The 24,923-nt window shown below is 34.0% G+C and overlaps 1 protein-coding gene across 1 annotated transcript; it reads left to right on the forward strand.

Moving 5' to 3' along the window:
• The first annotated feature begins 4,685 nt into the window (after nucleotides 1-4,685).
• LOC146163113 (serine/threonine-protein kinase NIM1-like) lies at nucleotides 4,686-23,725 on the forward strand. Its single transcript, XM_083381377.1, has 9 exons — nucleotides 4,686-4,938; nucleotides 5,422-5,628; nucleotides 6,680-6,801; nucleotides 7,720-7,866; nucleotides 10,095-10,166; nucleotides 13,916-14,084; nucleotides 17,113-17,326; nucleotides 17,826-17,985; nucleotides 21,589-23,725. The coding sequence occupies exons 1-9, from the start codon at nucleotides 4,794-4,796 to the stop codon at nucleotides 22,093-22,095; spliced, it is 1,743 nt and encodes a 580-aa protein (XP_083237503.1). The 5' UTR covers nucleotides 4,686-4,793; the 3' UTR covers nucleotides 22,096-23,725.
• The last annotated feature ends 1,198 nt before the right edge of the window (nucleotides 23,726-24,923 follow it).

A 24,923-nucleotide genomic window follows, 5' to 3' on the forward strand; every position in this document is an offset into this window, starting at 1 on the left:
AAGTATAATAATAAAACTTGACCAACCCAAACCCAATTTTGTTAGCAATATAACCCACCGGACAAAAATGTGGTAGTATTCTAGGACAGCTGTTCGCTACTGTTTAGTATTCTTTAATTTTACTTCCGCTAGATGTCAGTATTGTGTCGCTAGGCACAGCGAAGCTTTTTTTCAGTTCTACGCAGAATCACTTGAGTTGTTGTAGTTATTGCTAGAGACGCAAGATGCGTAGTGTTCGCCATGTTTGTACTTCATGAAAGGCGTAATAGACAAGTCTTGTGTGTTGCCATCATGTTTCTATGCAATATGGAGATTAAATTTATGAATATTTGCAGTTTTAATTCGTTACTTATCAAAATTTCATGATAATGTTCGCTGTTCGATTTCCTATTCGTGTTTTAGATTAAAGTCGGTTCATTCAGGTATTTTGTGATGCTGTCTATCGTAAACATAATGTAGCAAGTCAACCTTGAATGCTATCTTATCTTCTTATTGTAGAACATATTCAGAGATTCTTAAATATGGGACATAAATAGAGCTTAATCTAGTTTTAATTCTTTTTTTATTACACATCTATTTTATTTTTAAATTGTCTAAAAGTTGACAATTTAAGTTGTTGTGATTTCATCCTCTGTCAGATGTTCAGGGTTTGATGATAACATGTAAAGCGTTGAAGTATTCTACAAAATTATTATCACATTGCTTTTTCATGGACCTAGCTGTGATTTGAATAAAATATTGTTGATTTTGTAGATAAAAGAGAAAGTCAAATGCAAATTTGCATTGAATGGTAAAAACCGCCTAAATGTTAAAGAATTACTATTTTCTTGGTGTACTGTAATATAGATATCCACCAGTCTTCATTTCATGGCACTTCCGGACCAGATCTCGAGGGTGCAGATCCAAATTTTAAAGTGTGCAGGTGTGAATTTATATTTTTTGCACACCTTAGGTTGGAAATCCTACAACAAACACCTTTTTTACAAAATTTAGGTGCGCCATATACCAATTCAGCCATGTACACAAATTTATTGGTAAAAATATTGCCACAGAATGCAGACTGGGATATACATAATTATGCAAACAACAAAATATTTCCTATTTCAAGACGTAAAATGTTATTTTTGTTAAATTTTATTTCAATTAACTTTGTTTTTTTAAAACATTCTCTATTTTTTATTGTTGGAAAAATTACCTACATTTTTGCCATAAAATAGCCGAAATATATTTATGGTAATCTACAAAACTTTGCTTGCCATCATACTTAACATTGCAGAAAATATGGCAATATATTTGCTTGACGGCCAACCTGTTATTGTATTACTACTACCTTAACTGGATGTGTATATTTAGTTAAAATTTGAGGAAATAATTAAAAATACCAAACAAAAATTTATTTGTGAAAAATATTTTATGATAAATTGTTTTTGTAGACTCTCATAGCATAATGAATTTCCAGTCACATATATTGTTTCTGAGCGTCACAAACAGACAGCATGTCTGTAAGTAAAGTGTTCAGAGTTGTGAAACTAATTGGCTCGTTTGTAAGCGAATCGCTTGCTGTTGTTTCGCAAAATTTCTCAACCAGTCCATTCGGGTTTAAGACATGTAATTGTACACCTGGCTACAACAACACCTATCCGGGCCCTTTAAGCACGGCACTTACACGTGTTTAATAAAAGAAGTTTGGAGTACAGGACGCTTACTTACGTCCTGCCATTCATTGGAGACTTATTGATGTGTCATAGGAGTAGCGTGGCTATTTCAGTCGTCTTCCGACTGCCTTTTGTTCCAATCACGTTCCCATACTGTTGTCAGTGCAGATGAACTTTCTGTTTTGCTTTGCGTTCACACCAAGGCACCTAGCTGTCTGTGTTTACTTATCGCCTTTTCTTACTCCTCTTAAATCCCAGCGAATTGCTCATTGTACCTTCAGACCTTTTTGTGCCAAGTTTAGCGTCCTCACTTGTCTGCTGCAAATCATTTTTGCACTGAAAGTTTAACAAGGGTTATAGATGGAAAACAATATTTATGTGAATGATGAAAATAACCTTTTTGCTTAGTTTCGCTTAAGATAAGTTGGGTGAAGTAGAAAATTTAGAAATTAGCTTGTTCAGGGATTTTTGTGTTAACTGCATTTCACTGGTGCACATTTGTTAGTTTTTGAAGTATATATTAGTTATTTTCCTACAGTTGTAGTTTAGTGTAAAAATAAATTTAGAATTTTACTTATATTTGAAATTCAGAGCAAAGAAAACCTTTTAAAAGTTATTGTGATTACATTTTGATGCTGTACATTTATTGACTCGTGAAAATATTTGGTGTAACAATTGCAAACACATATAAGTTTTTTTTTTAATTGCAAATACATTTTTTTTCGTGAAATTCAAAATGAAACTAGTTACATTTGACCACGGTTTTATTTTTTAAATAATGATTTCTCAGTTTATGCCAGCAGTTTTTAACCTTTTTTCCCTTATTACCCATTGCTGTCCAGATCAAAGTCCCATTACCCAAAATCTAATTTTATCTATATTGCATTTTGCCATGTAATCAAAATATAAAACAGTGTAATTCAACAAAAACAACATTTAATGTGAAAAACGACATCAACAGTGTCACTTAGATATTTGCTCTTGTCTGTATACAATCAATGTAATATTAGGCGATTTTAGATACTGCACAACGCAAATCTGACTTTAATAACTTTCGAGATTTTGATTTTAAAGCAACACTATGACGAAACAATTCTAAAAACGATAAAATATCACTGTGCTTGTTTGGTTGTTTTAAAGTTTAAACGGCCTCAAAACATCAAAAAAGAGTAATAAAGCAACTTTACCACTTACAGCTGTGACAATGTTTGTTACATCTATAATTCTACATATTCTGGTTCAGCTGATTACCCACCTGCTATCCTAGAATTACCCACATGTGAGTAATTACCCATAGGTTAAGAACCGCTGGTTTATGTGGACAATTTTGTTAAAAGGTTAGCTCAATATGCAAATTATGTGCTTTAAATAAATAATAAATGCGTAATTAAATAAAGCCTTTTGTGCTAGAAGTTTTAATTGCATTTTTAAGGTACTTTAGCGACTATCCATCGATCCATCAATTAATTATTTATTAATGTTCATCTGTGGATAAAAAGGATCCTTTGATAGATTACAATGTTCCATGAGCAATGACTTCCTTATTGCCCATTCTGTCAGCTTAATGACTCATTGATATAGTGAAAGGTAAACCATTATGATCGTAGAAGCGGTTTTATGACAAGACTTTGTGCTTAATATAGACATGTTTCTATAAATACAGCCTGTTACCAGGCAACTGGCTAGCTATTAATATTATTTTAGCGATGGCGTTATTAACATGGATAAGCTGTCATTTACAACAAAACGGATATACATTAAAATTGGTGATATAGTTGGTAGTGACATTGTTTCTTTAGATAGTATTGTGTAAGTTTTTAAGAGGGTCTTTGGATGGTTTGCATTTGGTTTTGTTTACATATTCTATTACTCTTATCAATAAAAAATTCTGTTTGTATAGAAATAAATGTTAGCTTAGTTGTGTCGTGTTTTATCTCTTTCATTAGTCTGCCAGTATATATATATATATATATATATATATATATAATTATTTATATCTATATATATATATATATACTTAAAATCAGTGCCTTTGCACCATGTTAAAAGTAAATAAAAGTTTATATATTTGAAATGTTCAAAATGTTACCTACTTCTGTATGGGCTGTGATATTTATTCTGCATCGAACTCCAGCCATTATCTTATGATTTATTTGAAACGTTCACAAAATGCTACCGAATTCTGTTTGGGCTTTCACATTCTTACAATATCTCTACCATTGATATGCATTAACTTTAAAAAATTGCAGTACAAGATTTCCCAAAATTAACTTAAATTTAAACCCAAATTGTCAATTGACATCCATGAAAAACCAACCAGTTATATAAACTTATTCTAATTACTTCAATGTAATTCTTAATCCTTTATTAACTTAACTTAAGTGGCATCTAATCTTTTATGCATGAACTTTAAATTAATATTTTATTAAACACCCGTTTAGCCTGCATGCACAGCCTACCTAAATTATGCATTGTAGTTTAAAAATTGAAAATGTCAATAAAGTGTGGTGACATCAGCCTTTGAAAGAAACACTTTTATAAGATGAAGTACAACTTGTATAAATAAATTGTATAATTAGATGGAAAATTAAATAATATAGTGTTCATTTACATTGGGTCTGTATTGTATTCTATTTGATTGATTATAGTTTTAAAAGTTTCATTGGTTGCTTAAATTTTAAACAGTTTTATATCTGTTTTAATTGGTTTGTTGTGTTAACAAATGGACTACTTGAATGTATAGTTTGCATAATTCGCTTGTAAAATTTTTAACAACTAGATTGTATCATGAGCCTGAAACTAACTGATAAATTGTTACGTTTGTTTAAATGTGGTTTGTATTGAATTATGTGTTGTTGTTTTTTAAAGTTTTTGGTTACGTTGATTACTACAGCATTCTATTTTTTTAGTTGATTTGTTATTTATACTATAGTTTGTATAATTAGTTGGAAGCTGTATGATTAAGTGTTAATAATTCCGTTTAATCTATGTTTAAGGTTATAAACAGATTTATTTTTAATTTCCAGTTCCTACTTTGTGTTAAAATAATTATAAATGGAGTAGTCTGTACCAAGAAAGCATTACATAGTTGCATCATCAGAAAATTTTGGCCGATCCAAAAAACAAATGTGATTGACCATGAAAGCTGGTGAAGTACAGTCAGAAGTGACTGACCACAACCCTCCAAATGGTCTCCATACACCAACATCCAACGGCCTGCACCAACCAACAAGTAACGGACAAATAAAAACAAGAAGCCTAACCCAGGACAACCATAAATTGGGTAAAACTGGAATTTACTTTTTTCTTGATTTTTTGTTGTCCAACTTTGTTTTTCTGTTGGTGATTAGCTTAAAATTTGTTTGTTATTTTCAAATTTACAAGCATTATACAGATTTAGTATAAACTGTCAACATTTTACAAAAAAATTTTAATGGAAATGCAATTTTTTACTGACCCAAGATTTGTTTGTTGTTTCAATTTTTTTTTAAACATTAATCAATTTTCTCAAATTATTTCAGGAAATTCCAGTTAAAATTTGTTTGTTGTTTTCAAATTTTACAAGCATTATACAGATTTAGTATGGTATAAACTGTCAACATTTTACAAACAACTTTTTGTTTTATTTTTTTTTCATCCCAACCTCACATTCCAATGACTTTAGTAAATGTTGGTTTAAACTTGTTTTTGTTGTTTAATTTTCACAAGCATAAGGCTTTATCTTTCAAGATTTTACAAATAATTTTTGGACAAAATTTTTTTCCAGCCCCGACCTCTCACCCCAATGGAGTTGGGGAACTCCCCAACGGAACCCCGACCCCTTACAACAAGTTCCTGCAAACGATTCAGTGCGATCATCGGATCCAGTGGGAACTCGCTCTTGGGAAGAGAATCGGCTTCTACACGCTACGAGGAGAGCTTGGAAGCGGCAACTTTTCACGAGTACGGTCGGGAATCCATACTCTAACTAAAGGTAAAATAAAGAAAAATACAAAAATATAATCCACACTCTCACTAAAGGTAATTTGTTTAAAAATATAGTTTAATTAAATTAGGAATTTTAATCAGTACAAACTTTAAATTTAACTAAAAACCCCCCAAAAAATATAAAAATATAAACCAAACACACACTAAAGGAAATTTGTAAAGATCTTCTTGTATTTGAATTTTTTTACATTTGTTTTTAAAAATTATTTTAGTTACATTAAATTAAGAATTTAATTAGTACAAACTTTAAATTGAACTAAAACTCTAAACAAGTACAAAATTTGTTCAGAGCTTCTGGCATTTGAAATTTTTTATATTTTTTTTTAAATTCAGTTGAAGAATTTTATTCAGTACGAACTTTAAATTTAACTAAAACCTTAAAAACAGTCCACACTCTCATTCAAAGTAGAAGATGTAGTTACAATTGGTTTATATAATTTTATTTGTTTTTGAAAATATCAATTAAGTTAAATTTTAATTTTAATTAGTACAATCTTTAAATTTACATAAAGCCTTAAAATAAATTTGAAAACAATTCGGTTAAATTGAATTTAAAAAACGAATTAATTCACACTTTAACTGAATGCAAACGATTTGTTAACAGCTCCCTTGATTTGGAATTCCTGTATAAACTTAAATAAATGTTAATTTTTGAAAGACTTCATATTGGAAAAGCTTCATATGTTTTTGTTTTTAACCTTTCAGAGAAAAATATTATCTCTAATCTCTAATGATTGAACACATACAACATTAATCTTTAAGCTAGCCTAAACTCTATTCCCATATAAACATTACCATAGATTTCTGATGGTATATGAAAACCAAATAGTGTGTTTATTTTATTGTATCATAATATAATACACTTGAAAAGGGGGAAATTCTCAAATGCTTTTGTGAATGAAATTGTTGAATGCATTGATTACCAGTTAGACCATTATTGAATTATTAAAATACCGGGTATGTCTGTTTAGCCAACCAGCTATTAAATGTGTTGCTGCTTTCAAACTGAATAATCCATTTTTGTTGTAATTGTACAGAGAGAGTGGCTATTAAAATTCTCGACAAAAGAAAAATGGACAAGAAAACCAAACGACTTCTCTCGCGTGAAATTTCGAGCATGGAAAAGCTTCATCACCCCCACATTGTTCATCTCTATGAGGTAACAATCACTCTGTTAGTTCAGTAATAACGCTTTATGAAGGCGTTTCAAGGGTTCGTTGAGTGGCTTGCCGTGGATATTTATTGTAGCGCAAACAACTTTCTATGTCTTGGGAGTGTTGGTGTGCTCTGCTAAGCAACAGAGACAAATAAAAAATAAACCTTACATCCACAGATTATAACATTTATGGCTCTACTTAGTTAATCTTGATTTTAAGGTCATTTGTCTTATTTAAAAAATAAAAAAGTGCAAATTTAGTGACAAATTGTACCAGAATAATAGAATAATAAAAATACAAGTATAATATAGCATAATAATATTGCAATTTGTCTACTGTGCCACTGATTTATGCTCAATCAAAGTTGATGAATTAGTGCTTTTTTGTATCTTTGCACAAACTCTTCACATTCTGTTTACATTTCAACAATACCAAACACACAATGTCAATATTTTTTTTGAAAGGCAGTCAATCACTAAATTTGTTTCAGTTAACTGCTGATAAATTCATACCTTTAATAAGGCATTTGCTTGGACAATATTGTTTACCTTTTTTACAATTTATCTCAAACCTAGGCTTGGTTGTGTCTGTAGTAATTACAGTCCCACAAATGTTCAATTGACAGTTTTTAAATACTTTAGACTTGAATCTGTTTTTTAGGCAAAACTGGTTGATTCGTAAGGATTAGATGTTTTTACACTGCCACGAAAAAATGGTCGTTTTCTTACAAATGGTCTTACAAAACTTAAATTCAAATACAAGATTCTTTTAACTGAAATTTAAATGCAAGTTCGAAAAATTTTTGATTTTTTAATCATATACCTCCTAAACCAATAACTTGTATAAGAATAACCTCCCTTAATATATAATAGCCTTAGTTTTTATTGGTTTATGGTGATTAAAGATTGGAATTTGACCAGGTGATCCACACAGAGACGAAACTGAACCTCGTGATGGAATATGCGAGTGGTGGTGAGCTTTTCACTCGACTCTCCACACAAGGAAAGATGCCAGAGTCTGAAGCAAGGATTGTCTTTGCTCAGATCGTCTCAGCAATCCAACATATGGTGAGTTGGCAATGACTATTTTGGTAATTTTAAAGGTATGGTTATGTTAATTGGGGATGAATTATTATGAACTTTTTATTTTTTTTTTAATTTTTACAGTTTTTAAAAGGCTTTGTTTCGTGGAAAGGTTTATTTGTATTAGGCCTTTTTTATTGTGGTTTTTGAAATTTTGAATTATTTTTCAACTACCTGATTTTTTTGTCATCTCGCCTAATCACCTAACTGTAATAAACCATTTTATTCAAAAGAAAAAGGTATAAACACCTTTCAAAAAACAAAAATCCTTCCTGTTGGCAATTGATAACTTTAAACCGTAGCACGCTTCAAACGCAATTAGACGATGCCTGCATTCGAAACGCACAAAACCTGTTGTGACGTCATAATCACCGTTTTCTCTCGCTTGCTTGCCCACGCACAGAGAGGTGTAAGTCAGTGAGTGTTGTGTGCGTCGCTGAAGCGATAATAAGGCCCTTCAAAGCTTGCAATCCCTGGTGAGTTACACTGGCTAATGTGGACGCCTGTGGGGATTAAAGCCTTACTTAGCCTTAGCAATTAACGACCTTCAGTGCTAATTTGCGCACGTTTTTACACTTTACACATTTTAAAATGAACTTTCACACATTTCAAAATAAAGTTTTACACATTTCAAAATAAAATTTTACACATTCCAAAATAAGGTATTTCATTGTAGGTTTTGAAAACTTCCTTGCACCAATTTAATATAAATGCAAAACGAATGGCATTGGACAATATTAATATATTTTTTACCATTAAATGTTTTCACAATATATCATCTTATCAATGTAAAAAAAATAGGTAATATCTTTTCAAACGGAACAACCTGTAAAAGGGTCGTTACAATTTCGTGAATTAATTTGTTAAATAGTTCAACGCAATTCAACCAAAGACTTCATTAAAATTGTGCTTTTTTACAACCGCAACATTCGCGAAAAGTGATCGTTGTAATTATGCGATATGGGTTTGTAAAAAAAGGTAACGCATTTTGGCTAAAGATTAAATAAAATTCTGCCGAAGTTTTGTTCAAACTATTTGAAGACATATAAATATAATTTAACACCCTGATACACGTGACGTCATTTGTGGTCGACTGCGTAAGTGTATGACGTCATAATAACCCTCGCCCGATGCAGCAAGCGCTCAGAATCGAATGACGATTGACATGACATTTCAGTTCACATTTGGTAAAGTTCAAATTAACTTCAAACAATACTTGATATTATCTATTCTACGTCATTGGGTATAATTGGATTAAATGTTAATTAAATAAGCCAAAGGTTCAGAATAAATACAATTGGTTAAATAGCATATGGTTAGATTACAAATTGAAATATTATAAAAAAAAACTTTTAACGTATGCTTTTAGATTTTTTTATTTCACTTTAATCTTTATTGTGAAATTGTTAGTTGAAAATATCATTTAAAATTGCTGGCTATAAATATAAATAAAAATGTATATGATTTATTTAAGAAAGAATTTATTTAAAAAATGTCAATTTGATTTTCAAAGAGCTTGCTTTTAATTTGCTGACAAAAGCTTTTTGGCAGCGGTCTTTGTACCAAAAGATTCAATTTATTTTTATCCATATTTGCAAACTTAAAAAAGATAGCATGAAGGAATAACACAAGGACAGTAAAACCACCTTACAGTCAGTCGTATAAATAGAAAATATATAATTTATTTAAAAAAAATTCATTTTTTTATTTGTTTTCTTTTACTTGCCGGTGATAACTTTTTGACCGCGGTCGTCGTAACACAAGATTCAATTTATTTTTGTGCATCTTTGCAAACTTAAAATAGATAGCATAAAGAATAACACAAGGACAGCGAAAAGATTATTTGCTCAGTGCCCATTGAAATGAAAAAAAAATTAGTGACAATATTGAAGGTAACGCTAATTGGAAATAACAGTGCGTAGTAGCGTAGCGTTGGCTTTAGACTTTAGTCGGCAATTGCTTTTTGGCAGCGGTTCTTGTACCACAAGATTCAATTTATTTTTGTCCATACTTACCAACTTAAAAAAGATAAAGAATAACACAAGGACATGTACATCGAGTAGAGCTGTCCACTAAAATAAACTAATAAATAAAAATAATGGCAATGTTGAAAGTAGCACTAATTGGAAATAAAAGTGCGTAGATGAGCATTGAACAATATACAGACCACAGTTAGATTTCAACTGATTAACTCCTCTGTTTCTACATTCCAGCACCAACACAAAGTTATCCATCGAGATCTAAAAGCTGAGAACGTGTTCTACTCGGAAAAGCGACACGTCAAGGTATAAACTCGCCTCATGTAACTTTGCCGAAACGTATCGAATTAAACATGTTTAACAATTTGACGATTTGACGCCTTGCTTAACTTCGTTGGATATTAAAACCAGCTATACAAACTGTTGCTAGCAGGCGTAGTAAGTTTTCACACATTACTTCATGTGACATAACTATTCTTGACATGCGACTTTTTTTATTTACTAATAAAATAATAAAGTCACATTTATGAATATTGACATTCAGTCATCTTTCGGCTGTAAACATTTGGAGTTTTTCTGTTGATTCTTTCCCCAGCATATGGTGAAAAAAATCACCTGTTACAATTTCTGTAAAACTAAGGAAAAGATAAATTATGTACAAATAACTTTTAACTTCAGATTGATTGCGTGGGCCTACTTAACAAAAACTACAAAATAAATGAGTTTTTTTTGAAGAATTTGTCACCTCTTTTGTAAAAAATTTTACGCATATTCAGCAAAAGTATAAGAAAAGAGACACAGACACGAGACGAATTTATGTTGCAGCTTACCACCTTATATATTTAGTGTTTTTCATTGGAAAACCTTAACAAGAAAAATGTTTCGAATTATTCTGTCGCCGAAATGTCATTTGGCTTAACTTAACGTGCCGAAAAGTCAACTGAATGTATAATACTGTAAATAAAGAAAAAAAAAGTAACAACATTTAGAGATTTTTCATCGGAGGAACATTATTTTTGTTGAAAACGAAGACAAACAAGATCTTTTGATAACATTTTTTAAATTTACAAAAGTTTGTACCACAATTAGTCTTTACCCCAACCAAAAAAAAAATTCTGAAATAGAATTAAATAAGACGTAATGTCATCTGAGGGCACAATATATTTTCTATTCTTCTGGTTTATTTCGACACAATGCGTGTTATGGGAAAGTCGAAGCAGTTGTTTGTTTAACACAATGTTTACATCGTTACGACATAGACCACCTTTGGGTCGGGTTGCATTTACGTCATAATTGTGTATTGTGCGTGAACAATCGGCCAATCTACTGGTCGCATCTTTACGGGTCAGTGCGTGTCAAGGTTGACTGAGCACGGTTTGAAAGATGCGACCTTCTTGGCGACAATTGCCAACATAAATATGACCATTGTCTTTCACGGATATTTAATTAAATTTACGATATTTAAACTGTTTTTCGGATTTGTGGAAATATAAATGCTAAAAATTATGGTTGCAAGATAAAATTCACCGTTTTGCTTCGAACGTGTTTTTGCGATATTCAAGGTGATTAAAATTAAAAAAAATCTTTTTTAATTGAAAAAAACACCACAGTATGCAAGTAAAAAGATTGTAGTAATAAAACAATCAGCTAAATAAAAACAATACATAAGAAAAATGTTGTTTTTTGTGTAAAAACTCCAAATTGCGTTTTCATCGACGGGTGTCATTTTTAATTTGAAGTAAACATAAAAGTCTTGCAACAAAATCAAGCAGTTACATTAAATTTGCTTTTATTTCTGCAAATGTAGTTTTTGTGTTTTTGTTACTTTAAGCTCACAAAAAGTTCAGTGAATCCAGAAGGTTGAGAAACACTGGCATACGTCAGTAGGTGACCTCAAGCACAAAATTATCGGCGTAAAAGTTCACTTAATGAGAAACAATGTGTAGCGTTGAGTTTTACATTTCCCAGCACAGACTCCTGGCTGGGCACTCCAGCTTTTAAGTATGATTAATAACTCGCGAGTCTGGCACCTCTCTCTTTGTTGTATTGCGAGCGCGGGCGTTTCCAATATGTAGTCATAATAGAAACATTGTTCGGTAACAATAAAACACCCACACCTCTCGCAGCTGCTGGTAATTTCGATGTCTCATGCTTCATTCACATTTCTATATAACTGCCGGACTGTGCTAATTTTAGTAGGTTCCGTCTGCGCGTAGCTATTTGTGTTTTATGTACATAGAAATTTTACATAACACCTTTAACTAGGGTAGACTATGCACGGATCTGTAATGATGCTTTATAAAGAATTGCAAAGCCAAAAAGGTCGAGTTGATCGACATCAACTTGATTAAGACGTTTCTATACGAGCTGGATGCGTTAAATTTGAACATATGATGGTGGAACGAAATGTGTTTTAAATAACAGAAGCGACCTTTCAATTTTTTCCTGCGCCCTCTAAAAGTTTGCCTACCTTAGCAGATACTGAAAGGAGCTCTTCCGGAGATAGATAACAACTGATCTGTGCGTGGTCTCCCATAAATCGCTTTTTAGTTTCTTTGTTGATAATCACATTTTCCTTGTCGTTTTACTTGCGGAGATAAATAGATCGCATTGACCAGATTAACACTATGCCGTCTTAAATAAAAAAAAATGAAAAAAAATGCTTGGACTACTGGCCCTGCGAATTAAAGAAAAATTAATTACGCCTACAATAAGCGCGATAATTTACGAAATCGATCTAAAGTTAGCATAGTTAAACAAAATGTAAGAAGCCATGAAGCTGTGGCCTCTTTACCACTGCTGTATAATGTGTTGTGCCACCCCGTGTAATTAAGTACTCAAGCTTAGTGTTATAACCGGTGATTTGAAAAAATAATTGTGAAAATTTGACCTTGACGAAAAAGTAAGTTACGAATACCCTTGCTTAGCTTGAATACTGTAACTGGCAATCTCAAGTGACTACCGTTACAATAAACACACTAGTCTTCGTGATTAACAAAATCATCATTACAAATTGTGTAGTGTCATCCTCGTGTTATAAAATTTGCTGAATCCTCGTGTGATGGACAAATCTCAAAAAAAAAATAAAAAAGCATTGCCACCTTCGTTTTATGACAGTGGTGTCAAGTATAATGGGGATTAGGCGTGTTACAACACTGGTTGTAGTAAAAACATTATGGAGTTGTTACGAAGCTCCACTAAACCCACAATTGAAGCAATCGATATTTCCGCCACTGTGTCAACAAAACCCACTTGAAAGAAACAAAGTTCCCACGGTCTTTGGATCGATTCCCACACCTCACGAACATCATAGTTTTTGCGGTGTGTATCCTTGCAGTATGTACCAGTGTTGAAATGACTCAAGTTAATCACACGACTTAAATGCACTAAACATGCTGTTTCTAAATGACTTGGCTTAAGTTTTTTTGGCTTAAATCCTGCGGACCAGTTAGTTAGCTTGGACTTAACTCAAATAAAGGTGTTTTAATTTATAAAATGTGGTTGTTCATCTCAATTTCTGAATTTTATGGATTGCGTATTTGTTATTTTTTAATTGAGTTATTGAAAGTTTGTTAAGTTTAATAGTTAAACCTTTTTTTTCATTAGAAAAAAGAATTAAAGCTATTTTTTTTCTTAAAGCATTTTATCTTACCTTTGTGAACTAATCACTGTAAAACTTTATTTTGGTCCGCCATTTCAGTACCTCGATTTATGGAATTAAGTTAAGTTATTGAAAGTTTGTTAAGTTTAATAGTTAAACATTTTTTTTCATTAGAAAAAAGAATTAAAGCTATTTTTTTTCTTAAAGCATTTTATCTTACCTTTGTGAACTAATCACTGTAAAACTTTATTTTGGTCCGCCATTTCAGTACCTCGATTTATGGAATTTAGTTAAGTTGTTGAAAGTTTGTTAAGTTTATTAGAAACCTTTATTTTATGTTAAACTTTATATTTGGTCCGCCATTCCAGTACTTACATTCACAAATTTCATAACAAAATTACTAAAACGTGATTTTGAGCCCCGGGTTCGATTCTCACCTTCCCCTTCGTTCCAGGTGGGTGATTTCGGGTTCAGCACGGAGGCCGATGGTTCCAGTGAGGCCCTGACCACCTTCTGTGGGTCTCCCCCTTACGCGGCGCCCGAGTTGTTCCGTGATTCCTTCTACTACGGGGAGAGCGTCGATATTTGGGCGCTCGGCATTCTGCTCTACTTCTCCGTAACTGGTGAGTCACCGTGAGTCAGCGGAAATCGAATAGTTGAAGCTAAATTTTAAGTAGGGGTGTCCTATGCTTGGCATTATAAGCAAAATATAGTTTTTTTATGGCCTAAAGCAGCGATTCTCAACCAGTGGGCCATGGAAACTTTTTAGATGGGCCACCGACCAATTTGAAAAGCTAGATTTATTGAAGAATTTAGTTTCATTTGTGTCACTATGCCTAATTTTACAGGAATAATCGCTTGGGGACGAATTGAGTAGAAATGTAAATGAAATGTAATTTATTGTTATATGCTCCGCTATATTTTGTTCTAAACCTTTTTATAGTTTGTCCATTCATGAAAATTTATTGGGCCACAGAATTTTTATGCAACGAAAATGGGCCACCAAAGAAAAAAGGTTGAAAACCACTGGCCTAAAGTAAAGGTAACGCTGTTCCAATGTCTTATTCCAAGTATTTTCTAGACCATTTACCAACAGGAATTTTAGGGTTCCCACTTGGTTTAAAAGAAATTGATTACAAAATCTATGTTGTAGCTTCTATTTTAATAATTTTTTGTGAAGGTAAAAGTATACAAAATTAGTTGAAGTGATTTCCAAAACTTTAAGTTGGCGCGGAACACACTAAACAGGCCAAAAAAGCAACAGGTTCAAATATGAACACACAATAAAACCTACAATGCAACAAAGCAGAATATTCTATAATACCATAGCATTAAGTCCAATGTTAGGGTTAAAATTATTTAAAGAGTTAGTGATGCACTTAGGGGTAGGGTTTGGGGTTAGGTAAAATGTTGTATTGGCCTTATTGTGACAATTTAGTTCTGGTTCCGACGGGTTTAGGACTTATTCCTAATTAAGACGGTTGGTCGGTTGGTACTTGGTACTGCGACTGTTAAGGCATTAGTCCTATTTTCGACTATATCTTATTTTGGTCTTATTCCGACGTTGATTTTGTTCTTATCTCGGTTTTATGTTTGTAGTTCTATTCAAACCCTGCCCTTTATTGATCGACTGAATTTGGTTAGCCCCGTGTATATGTCAGATCTTATCGTTGGTCAAACAGACGATTTTTGAAAGGCTAGATCACATTTGTTGACACACATCTCTATAAATGTATCAATCTTATTGGTTGTATTTGGAGAAATATGCAAAGTAGGCGATGTTTGTAAACCTTAACCTAAAACCGTCAAAACTGATACATATATTTCCAATCTATTGATCGCGATCCCAAACTGTGTCGTTAGATTTGGTTGAGACGCAACTGCAGTAGTTATACATTGTTAGGTTCATGGAGCTTGGTTCTCAACAGGATTTCTCTAAAACTTGAGTAAATTGCGCAATGCGAAAACATATATGGCTCATATTAATTAAATTTAAACTGGTTTATGCCATTTTTTGAGTCACCGACTATATAGTTCATATGGCTTGGTTAATTGCGACTGTTTGTGAGCAAGATTTCTCGTATTAGCAAAACTAAGACACGGTTCATTCTGCGCGTGTCCAAACTGAAGAAGCCGAGCGCTTTTGTTTCAGCTTTTGTGTCAGAACTGATCCAACCACCACCGTTTCACTTCACTCCCCTCCAAAAATCTATTCCCAGCTTATTACAGGCCGCCCAATGACACGGCAAACATTATAAAATTGATGAAGAAAACGCGATTGCAATTTATTTTTTGGGGTGTGAGAAGAAACCTGTGCTTTCAGTTTGACGTTAATGACTTTGGTTCGCAACGATTAAAATCAAACGTATTTATGCTAATGTCTTATGTTTTGTCGCTTACAAAATTTTAGTGAAGATAATTGGGTCGCCTAGTCTTCACTGCTATACCTTTACGCTTCATGTTTGGGTGGCCGCGAAAAGGTTGGGAAAGACTGCCTTTTGTAACTTTCGGGCATCCCGGTCTCCTTGAGCAACGCACTGGGTATTGTAAAATCAGCATTAGACTAACACTACACCTTTAGTGTCATAATATCATGAACCAAGTTTGCCTGGAGTGATTTGTTGATCTGCTAATTTTTTTACTAAAAACGCCTCAGGCGACAAAGTAGTACTTTAAAAAGGTGCCACAAGCATACGTCGTTCAAATTAAAATCTGTACCGAAGTGTCACCTAGGGCGTGTCTTCTGCTTTTTATCCTTCAACTACAACAGTGCTTCTTAACCTTTTTTCGCGGCGGCCCAAATATTAAACGTAAATATGACGACTAAGCTTTGGCGAGCCAATTTTTTTTTTGTTTTGTAAGCGAAATATAACTAGCTTCTTGTAAGCAAACAAAAAATAGGCATTAGCATAAAGATTTTCGAATTTTAATAACTATACAGAATTTGTATTGCTTCTTTAATTTTCCTAATTGAGAATTTTGCTCAGAACCAATCTCAATTAGTATAAACATGTGAGCTACTGCGGTCAGCGACCCAACCAAATCAAACAGCGACCCATAGGTCGAGGAGCACTGAACTACAACAATGTTCAATGTTGGAACAAGCATAGCTTCTAAAAATAATTTCACTTACTGAAGCCCTGACTCTTGGTCATTGTTGATTTATTTTTAGCCCGACCTTAGGATTGCCCGATAATATATCGGATTAGAGCCGCTACCGATGCAAAGTCGAAAATATCGGTACGTGTTCGATATAAGGCTCATATCGGTGCCGATCCGATCCGAATAAATATTATTTGCGTTTGAAACTTTTGTTGATAATTCATGCTTACAAGAAATGTAACCGAATTTTCCAGCACTAAAGCCATTTATTGCCTGGTAACGCAGAAAGCGTTTCCACGTTTCAATTTGAAGAATATTGTTTATTTACGCATAGTAATGACGTCATTTTTTAGTGGATTGGATGTCCATGATTTTGGTCTAACTCTAAAATATCGGGTGTCGGTTTTGGAATACATTGCCAAGTAACGGATATCCCTTATAGTGAATATATATTTTCGGGTTTTTGTCAAATAATCACTATAATCACCTTAACATAATAAGCGGCCCCTTTTTAATTAAAATTAACTCCTTATCGCCCTCTCGTGTCAGGAACGATGCCGTTTCGCGCCGAAACCGTCGGGAAATTAAAGAAGCGGATTTTATCGGGCCAGTTCACGATACCTTCCAACGTCTCATCCGCTTGCAAAGCCCTCATTCGGGGAATCCTGAAGTCGACCCCCTCGGAAAGATTCAACATCCCCGGTATTCGATCTTCCGAATGGTTGGCCAGGACAAGCTACCCAGAACCCATGGGTTATTACAGGTTCGTCACTTTAACGTTAAGAATGTAACACCAAAATATAATAAAAACTCTAAAATGTTACCTATACGTAAACTACAATTTTACTTATCTAATAATTTGTGTAAGTAAAGTAATTTAAAACTGCATAATTTCTAGATCACCTTTCAGAAAACCATACTTTTCTTCTGACAGCCTAGTTTGTTTATTTACCCAATTTCTACCGCTTTTATAATTTTTTTGACCTTTTTAATGATTTCATTATTATTTTGCTTTGTATATGTAATCTACTTTACTTAAAGGAACTGACGATGCCAGAATAGGCGAAATATATATTTCTTTACAAAAAAATGTCTGCGCCTGACTTTAATCTGGTTTTTAAACTTTAAGTTTTATTGTTTCTACACACAGCGGAACAGTGATCGACAAACAGAAACCTGCCAATGCTCGCAACTTTATACCGGGACTTTAATTGTTTACACATATCAAGAACATCTTACTTCAACCATTTACATTATTACAGACTGGAGCCAACTCAGATCAACTTGAAGCAATGCAAACCCGAAGAAGCTTACGCGCTGTGTTACCTCGATAAGCTGGGAATCACACAGGAACTACTGAGGAGGTTCGAGTCATCGTCCACACTGGAGAGGCAGTCGCCCTTCTCATGGCACGCTAAGGAGGTGAGAACACACAGGTTTAGGAATTTTTTTATCCAATCAATCAAGTTCAAATTTGAACAACAAAAACCAAGATTTAGAAAATGGGATTTTCTATAAAAAATAAAATTAACAAAATGCAGCCGTCTAGACTTTTTTTTTGTTTTTTTTAACGACGAGTTATTTTTATGTGATGCATCAATGAAACACAAATACACACGGACATATGAATGTATTAACATACTGATATAGAGACACACAGGCGTTCACGGCCGCAATGCATACAGGTAGAAAGAGGGACACATAAACACAAATACATGCGTATACAGGAAATATAGATATGGGAATATATGGCCGCAATGATAAAGATGCACAAATACACGGACACATAGGTATTCATGAGTACAATGTACACAGGTGGAGAAACAAGGACACATAAAGACCGACATACGGATTAGGGGATATCCAATTTTTCCAACTCAAAATTTTGTTTAGCCATTGTATGACACACCCTGATACACACGGACACACGGGTGCATTAATATATTGATATATTGATATATAGAGACACACGGACACACACGTGGTTGACATTTTATTCCTAAAACCGATATTTTAAATATTAGTATCGCGATCTCATTAATACGCTCGTCATTACTATGCTCAAACAAGAAAAATAGTTAAATTAAACGTTCAAGGGTAATTTATTTATTTTAGGCCAAACTTTGCTTCAACGGTTTGTTACCTCCAGTTGTTACTAAGTTGTTACATCGCTGGGTTTGGTTTAAATCATGGCTGAAATATTGATTTGGTATCGGCTATCGGTTCCGATACAATATTGGAATTAAACTGGAATAAATGTCGCTGCAGTTTTGTTGCAGCTTTTTGCAGCTGTCAACTTCAAAGTTAAATGTTTGAGACTCGAGCGGCAGCGTTAAGCGTTCTAGAACTCCAACAATCAACTGTGTGCTTATTATTACGTCACAAGCCCTTGTGCGTCCGAACCGTTGTCATGCTTGGTCGCGTTTGAACTCAGAGTCGTCAACGGTTGTCATGACAACGCGATAATATTAGCGGGAACAATACTTGACTGTGACGCGACAGTAGTTAACAATCGCTTTGTGTTTAGGTTATGGACGTGGAGGTAAAGTTAACAAAATACAGCTTAGAAATATCCGACTAATCTTACTTTATCTTAAAGAATTGTTATTTACTAGTTCGTATTTCTAAGGGTAATTTCCCAAATTTCAGATTTCCTGCTTATAGACATCCTTTTCAAAACGCTCTAAAAATGTTGGGTTTTTAAATATGTTTTTTAATAGTTAAAATGTGAAAATCTTAACATCATTAACAAAAAACATGAACGATGCCAACTCAAAGTGTTTTAAAGTGCGGAAAATCCACAGTTTTTGAGATAAATATTAGGAGTTAGATGCGTAAAATAAACCTTTTAAAACATAACTATCGCCTTGATAAGTTTTATTCACAATTTCCGACCTTATTCCTTTGTCCACTATGTTCTAAACTTACATAACCAACCTTGAAATATATTGAAAACCATTGTAACCAAGATAAACTTTTGTGCGAAGTTTTGCTCATCATTTTCTCCTCATCATTTTTTTAAAGACGTTAGTTTTTGTACAGCCCTCCACCGACACTTGAAGCGCCCGAGAGCACTTGTATAATTAACTTTGTGTTTGTGATGTCACAATCCGGGTTACAAGCACCACTCGGGGGCAGTTCAATGTCGGTGTCAAGGACACAAACTTAATGTGAAGTGGAAGAATATTGTTGGACGTTTTTCGGGAAACTAAAACCTCAAAAAGCTTCCCTCTTGACAAATATATTCATATGTTACGGTCTCTTGCTTCAAGTATCATTGAATCATGAAATTCTTTGTATTCTTGTGCTTATTGTGTTTGGAATAAGCTCGCAAATTTAGGTAAAGTTGCCAAGTGTTGGAGATCACCTAATTGAGCAAGTTCCGAAATTATTTTTTGCACTAACACAATGTATTTCCACAGACGATTCTCAATGCACATTGGCATTAGTAACCTAGCAAAAAACTTTAAAATTATTATTTGACGAAATAAAATACTAAATTATGCCCTCATATAAGTAAAACATTTGCGTCTAAACAAACTGATTTCGATTTTTCGATTTTTTCCAGATATTTTTGGAAATATTTAAAATAATATTTTAATAAGTTCCATTATATATATTCTGCTCGACATATTTTTAAATTTGCTTGAAGGGACAAAAGTTTTTCATAATTTTTGGGTTTACATTTACATTTACATTCCGCCTATCTTTAATCGTTTCAAAGCGACATATTCATGTTACAGTCAGTGCGGGATAAATTATTTAATTAGGTTCAAAAATATATACTCGGCCTTATGGTCTATCCTTAATGTTAATTAACTACTTAAAAAGAACGTTTTTTGACTGCACAAAAAAATCGGAAACCTTTTTTAACGTTTTAAGCTAAAACTATTTTAATGTTTTACGCTTGGTCAAGTCTTATTCTGTATTTTAACGTTAAACCTAAGAGATGATAATTTATGTTTCACGAACAGTGTATGTAACCCAATCTTAAACAGGTATATTTTTGGCTTCGCGTTTGAGTTAAAATTCGTGTTTACGCCAGAAATTCCGGTGACATTTACCGTTCCCAGCCCCGCCCTGGGAATATTTACACGGCGGAGAGATAAGGGGGTTGTAGGGGTTTTAAGGGGGGACTTTGTTTAGGTTTTTCGAACGCTTAAAAAGTCCCGTTTCGCTCGAATAAACCCCAACCCATCACTTCTTGCGCCAATTCCCGAAATAGAGATTCTTTTTCTTGGAATCGTGAGGTTTTCTTGTGGTTTTCAAGTTATACTGTCGAGTAAGCTGTTTGTCGATTATTTCAATAACGCATAATACACGTACGATAACCTTCACAGAATACCTGTTAACTGAGTTGCCAAATATAGAGTTTGTGATTTGTAACTTTAAATATTAAAAGATTGTACTATATAATCATTTAATCACATATTTAAAACACACTATTTTGTTTGTTTGTTTGTGCGACATTTTTAGTTAATTAAGCATCACGTGTACCCAAATGGGTAACACATCATATACTTTATTAAGATGGAAATTTGCCTTTTCTGTTCAATTAAATCCTAATAAATGTCCCCTCAAAAATGCTTTAAGTTACTTGAGCACAGTTTGGCTTTCTGTGCAACTCGAGCCCTTCATGAATATAAGTTGTTAAAAGTATACACAAGTACAACAAACTGCATTGCATCCGGTCTAACTACCTTCGCAGCACATATGTCCGTTTGCCAAATATAAAACTTGTCAGCTGTAAATCCAACTTTAAGTATTTAGTCAAATCTCAAGCAGGATACCGTACACTACAAATGCTTGAGAACCACCTTAATGAGCTGTTGTGCTACAACCATTTAATCACATTAAATTAGCAGGCCACAGTTTCCCTTTTTTGCCAAAACACAAATTTGTTATGATTTAAACCTCGCTGTTATATGACGTCACAATGTGCTCTGTTCAATATTAGTAATGACATAAAAGTTGTTGCGCCGTGTTGGTCTTAACCTTGTGTGACGTCACAGTGATATGTTGCAGAGTTCGGACGCGACGATGACGTACCCGGTGATTCCCCGTCGTCCCCAGTTGCCAGGCAACGGCCAGCTGACGTTGGGCGAGGAGTTCCGCATCAATGAGTTCAGCGCTCTGGTGGGAACTTACCGCATCCTGCTCCTGCGCGCCCACAAGCGGCTGTACGGGCCGGCCGGAGGAGAAGAACTTCGCAAACTTCGCGCGCTCACCGAACACGCGCTAGCTAAGTGTCGTCACAATCACCACAACAATCACAGCGATACCACGTGGTCGTGCGCCATGTGCGAGGCAAACGACCTTCACGCTTCAACGATCAATGCTGAGGGCGGCCAATCAGAGGCCTTCCCTTCGCATCACGTGACCACCAACGGCGCCAAATCGTCATGGTTGGATAGCACCTTCTCAACCGTGTCGGGGTCAAACCCAAGGTCACACGTGGCACCCGCAAGGTCAAACAAGGTCCGACCAGCTGGCGCCGCGCACATCAAATCAAAGTTCTGCGTTATATTGTGACGTCACTGAGCGCGCGGTGACGATTTGATGACGTCACTCTGAAAAACGATTACGTGCCAAGATTGGCCAATGGAAAGCGAGAAATGTTAAGTCGGAGAAATTGTTGGCTGACTAACTTAAGCTCACGACAGCAGTGTTTCTCAACATTATTGGGGCGATCCAACTTCTGAGCGTTAGGTTAACAGCAAAGCTTCGGTGAACTTAATCTCTTCAATGAACTTATCGTGAGCTTAAAGTGAACAAAATAAGAAATATTACAGTAGCATTAATTAATTTAAAATACTAAATATGGTAATTTCTTGACGACCCAATCAAGTCGAACGCCCACCCAGTTTTGGGTCGCTACCCATGGGTTAAGAAACACTGACAATCTGGCATGATGCTGTTCTAAAGGTGTATGAGTCGCTGATAAGCTGTGTGGCGGCGAAAGTGGTATTGGTTACAACTTACAAGTATAAATTAAATACGCGGTTGCTAGTAAATAAAATTTGCAACTTAAAAAAAAACATTTTATTTAAAGTTTTCTTTTTGAATTTTTCAGTCTAGTTTAAAATTGCCATGTTTTTCTTTATAATTCTGGTTCAAATATCATGTGTTTGTAAGTTGAAACCTATACGATAGTAAAACATTGAGAGTTGTGCACAGGAATGGATGCGTAAATCCATTAAAAGTATCTTTTTTATATTTTGCACTTCGAACCGCTGACTCCCTTGCGCCACCACAGGACCAATAAAATATTAAAAGTTGTCCGCTTGGTGGTGTTTTAAATAAATCACTTACGATAATCTTATTGAACAAGACGCGTATATTTCAACATTTTTAATCTTGCGTATTCCACATTACAAACCCACTCACACCTAAGTAACCCATCATTTAAATATTTACGTTAAAAGTGTTTTGTAACTGCAAAGCCAACAGACAAATACAGCGCGTTTATTTTGAACTGTTTCGTTTTTATCAAAAGCGTTTTTATTGTCGTTCTTTTGTCTTACCAGGTGCAATTCAATTTTACCTTTTTGTGTATTTTGCGCTTTTTGTGTTTTGTTGCAATTTTTAGGAACTCTGTAAAAAGCAAAGGTGTTTTGAAAAAGATGTTGAAATAGTGGTAAAAATGTTACGTTTTTTGTATTTTAATGAAACTTGTCACAGAATTTTTATTTTTTAGCGGGTCAATGACCCCTAATTTACGAGAACGTCACTGACCGCTAAACCTTTAGCTGGCCATTGACCTCTGAAACTATAGCAGGTCAATGACCCCTGAAACTATAGCGGGTCAATATTTTCTGGAGTGCTATAGATGTCCTAACAGTTCAAATCTATCATTTTAAAGCCACTTCAGTTACTTTCATTTGTTTTGCCTTTTTTGCTTTGTCAATATTTTATCAATTTGCGCGTTATTTTGTGATTTTATTATTATTTGCCACATTTTTAAGCAAAAAGCGAATTATTTGCCCGTTTTCTTATTTTAATTTTTTGTTTTCTTTTTACTGTTATCCACTATATTTTCCTATTTAATTTCTTCGATCTTTCAAAGCACTGTAGTCAATAACCCGAATTCTATTTCTACGACTAAACCTCATCCCCTGGAAAAACTCAGGACGTGTGTTACGGGGGTTTTGAGGTGTTTTTCTGCACATTCGTTTATTTTAATAAATTTCTAAATACGAAGACTGAGTTTTTGTCCAGCCTATTGATTCCTAAAGTGGGGCTAGGAGTGTAAAGAATCTAGACTTAAAGCTAAACGTAAATTGTGAAATGGAATTAAGCAATGCAATTGATCAATTTCAACAATTTTGTTGTAAATTAGTTACTTTATTTATGTTATGAAATTCTAAACTGTTTTTTATAGATTCACGTTTGCGTTTTTAAGATATTTTTTTTCACCGGATGGCGAATTATTGAATAAATTATGGAGGTCGCTACATAAGTTACTATTAAAGTTTGACAACCACTATTTTGGCCCTATATTTAGGTAAAGTTAAAAATAATTTGAAAAATAATCTGATTTTTAGACTTAGTGAAGTAGCAAAACCAATATAAAAGTAGGTAGCATTTTGTGAATGTTTCAATAACTCCATTCATTTTTAACATAGCGAGAAGGCATTTATTAAGTATGTTACTGTATATATACTGTTGAGGTTATAATCTCTTTGGTTGAGGCAGACGACAAAAAAATCAGTTTATTTTGACGGTTTCTATGCTGAACAAAGTATGTCCTACATACGAACATTCTTTGCTTGAGCGACCGCGAAGCAACTGCTCATGCGTGAAATGGTCGTAACTTGACCAAACTCCAAATTATGACGCAGAATGCAAAGAGGTCAGCACTATCAGCATTGTGAGTGTGAATGTGTTGGAATGTGAGTGTTACTTACGATAACTGGTGTTAAAAGTCGTTTTGTGGCCGTTTAGTTAACTTTAACACACTGTTATCAACATATTAGGTATAAAATAAACTTTTTATGCTATTACAACACATTTGTAGTATTATTTTTGCGAAATTCATGTTACTAGTAAATACACAATTGTATAGGGCGCTGGTATAAGGTTGTATGGCGCTGGTCTAGAATCCTGCACATTATTTGGGTTAGGGTGCGGGTTAGCGTTTCGCGTTGGGGTGGGTCAAGTATTATTATTCGATAATTAATATAATAGTAATTGACCCACCCTCACCCAAACATTAACCCGCAGCCTAACCCAAATATTGTGCGTTGATTTAATAATTGTGGTAGGATTCTAGACCAGCGCCGGTTAGGTATGTTGATACCTTGTTTGTTAGTATTTTATTCGCTTAAAAGTATAAGTAACATGTGTCAAATTCAGGCCCA

Source organism: Ascidiella aspersa, chromosome 2 (genome assembly GCF_963924565.1).
Source record: "Ascidiella aspersa chromosome 2, kaAscAspe10.2, whole genome shotgun sequence".
Classification (NCBI taxonomy): domain Eukaryota; kingdom Metazoa; phylum Chordata; class Ascidiacea; order Phlebobranchia; family Ascidiidae; genus Ascidiella; species Ascidiella aspersa.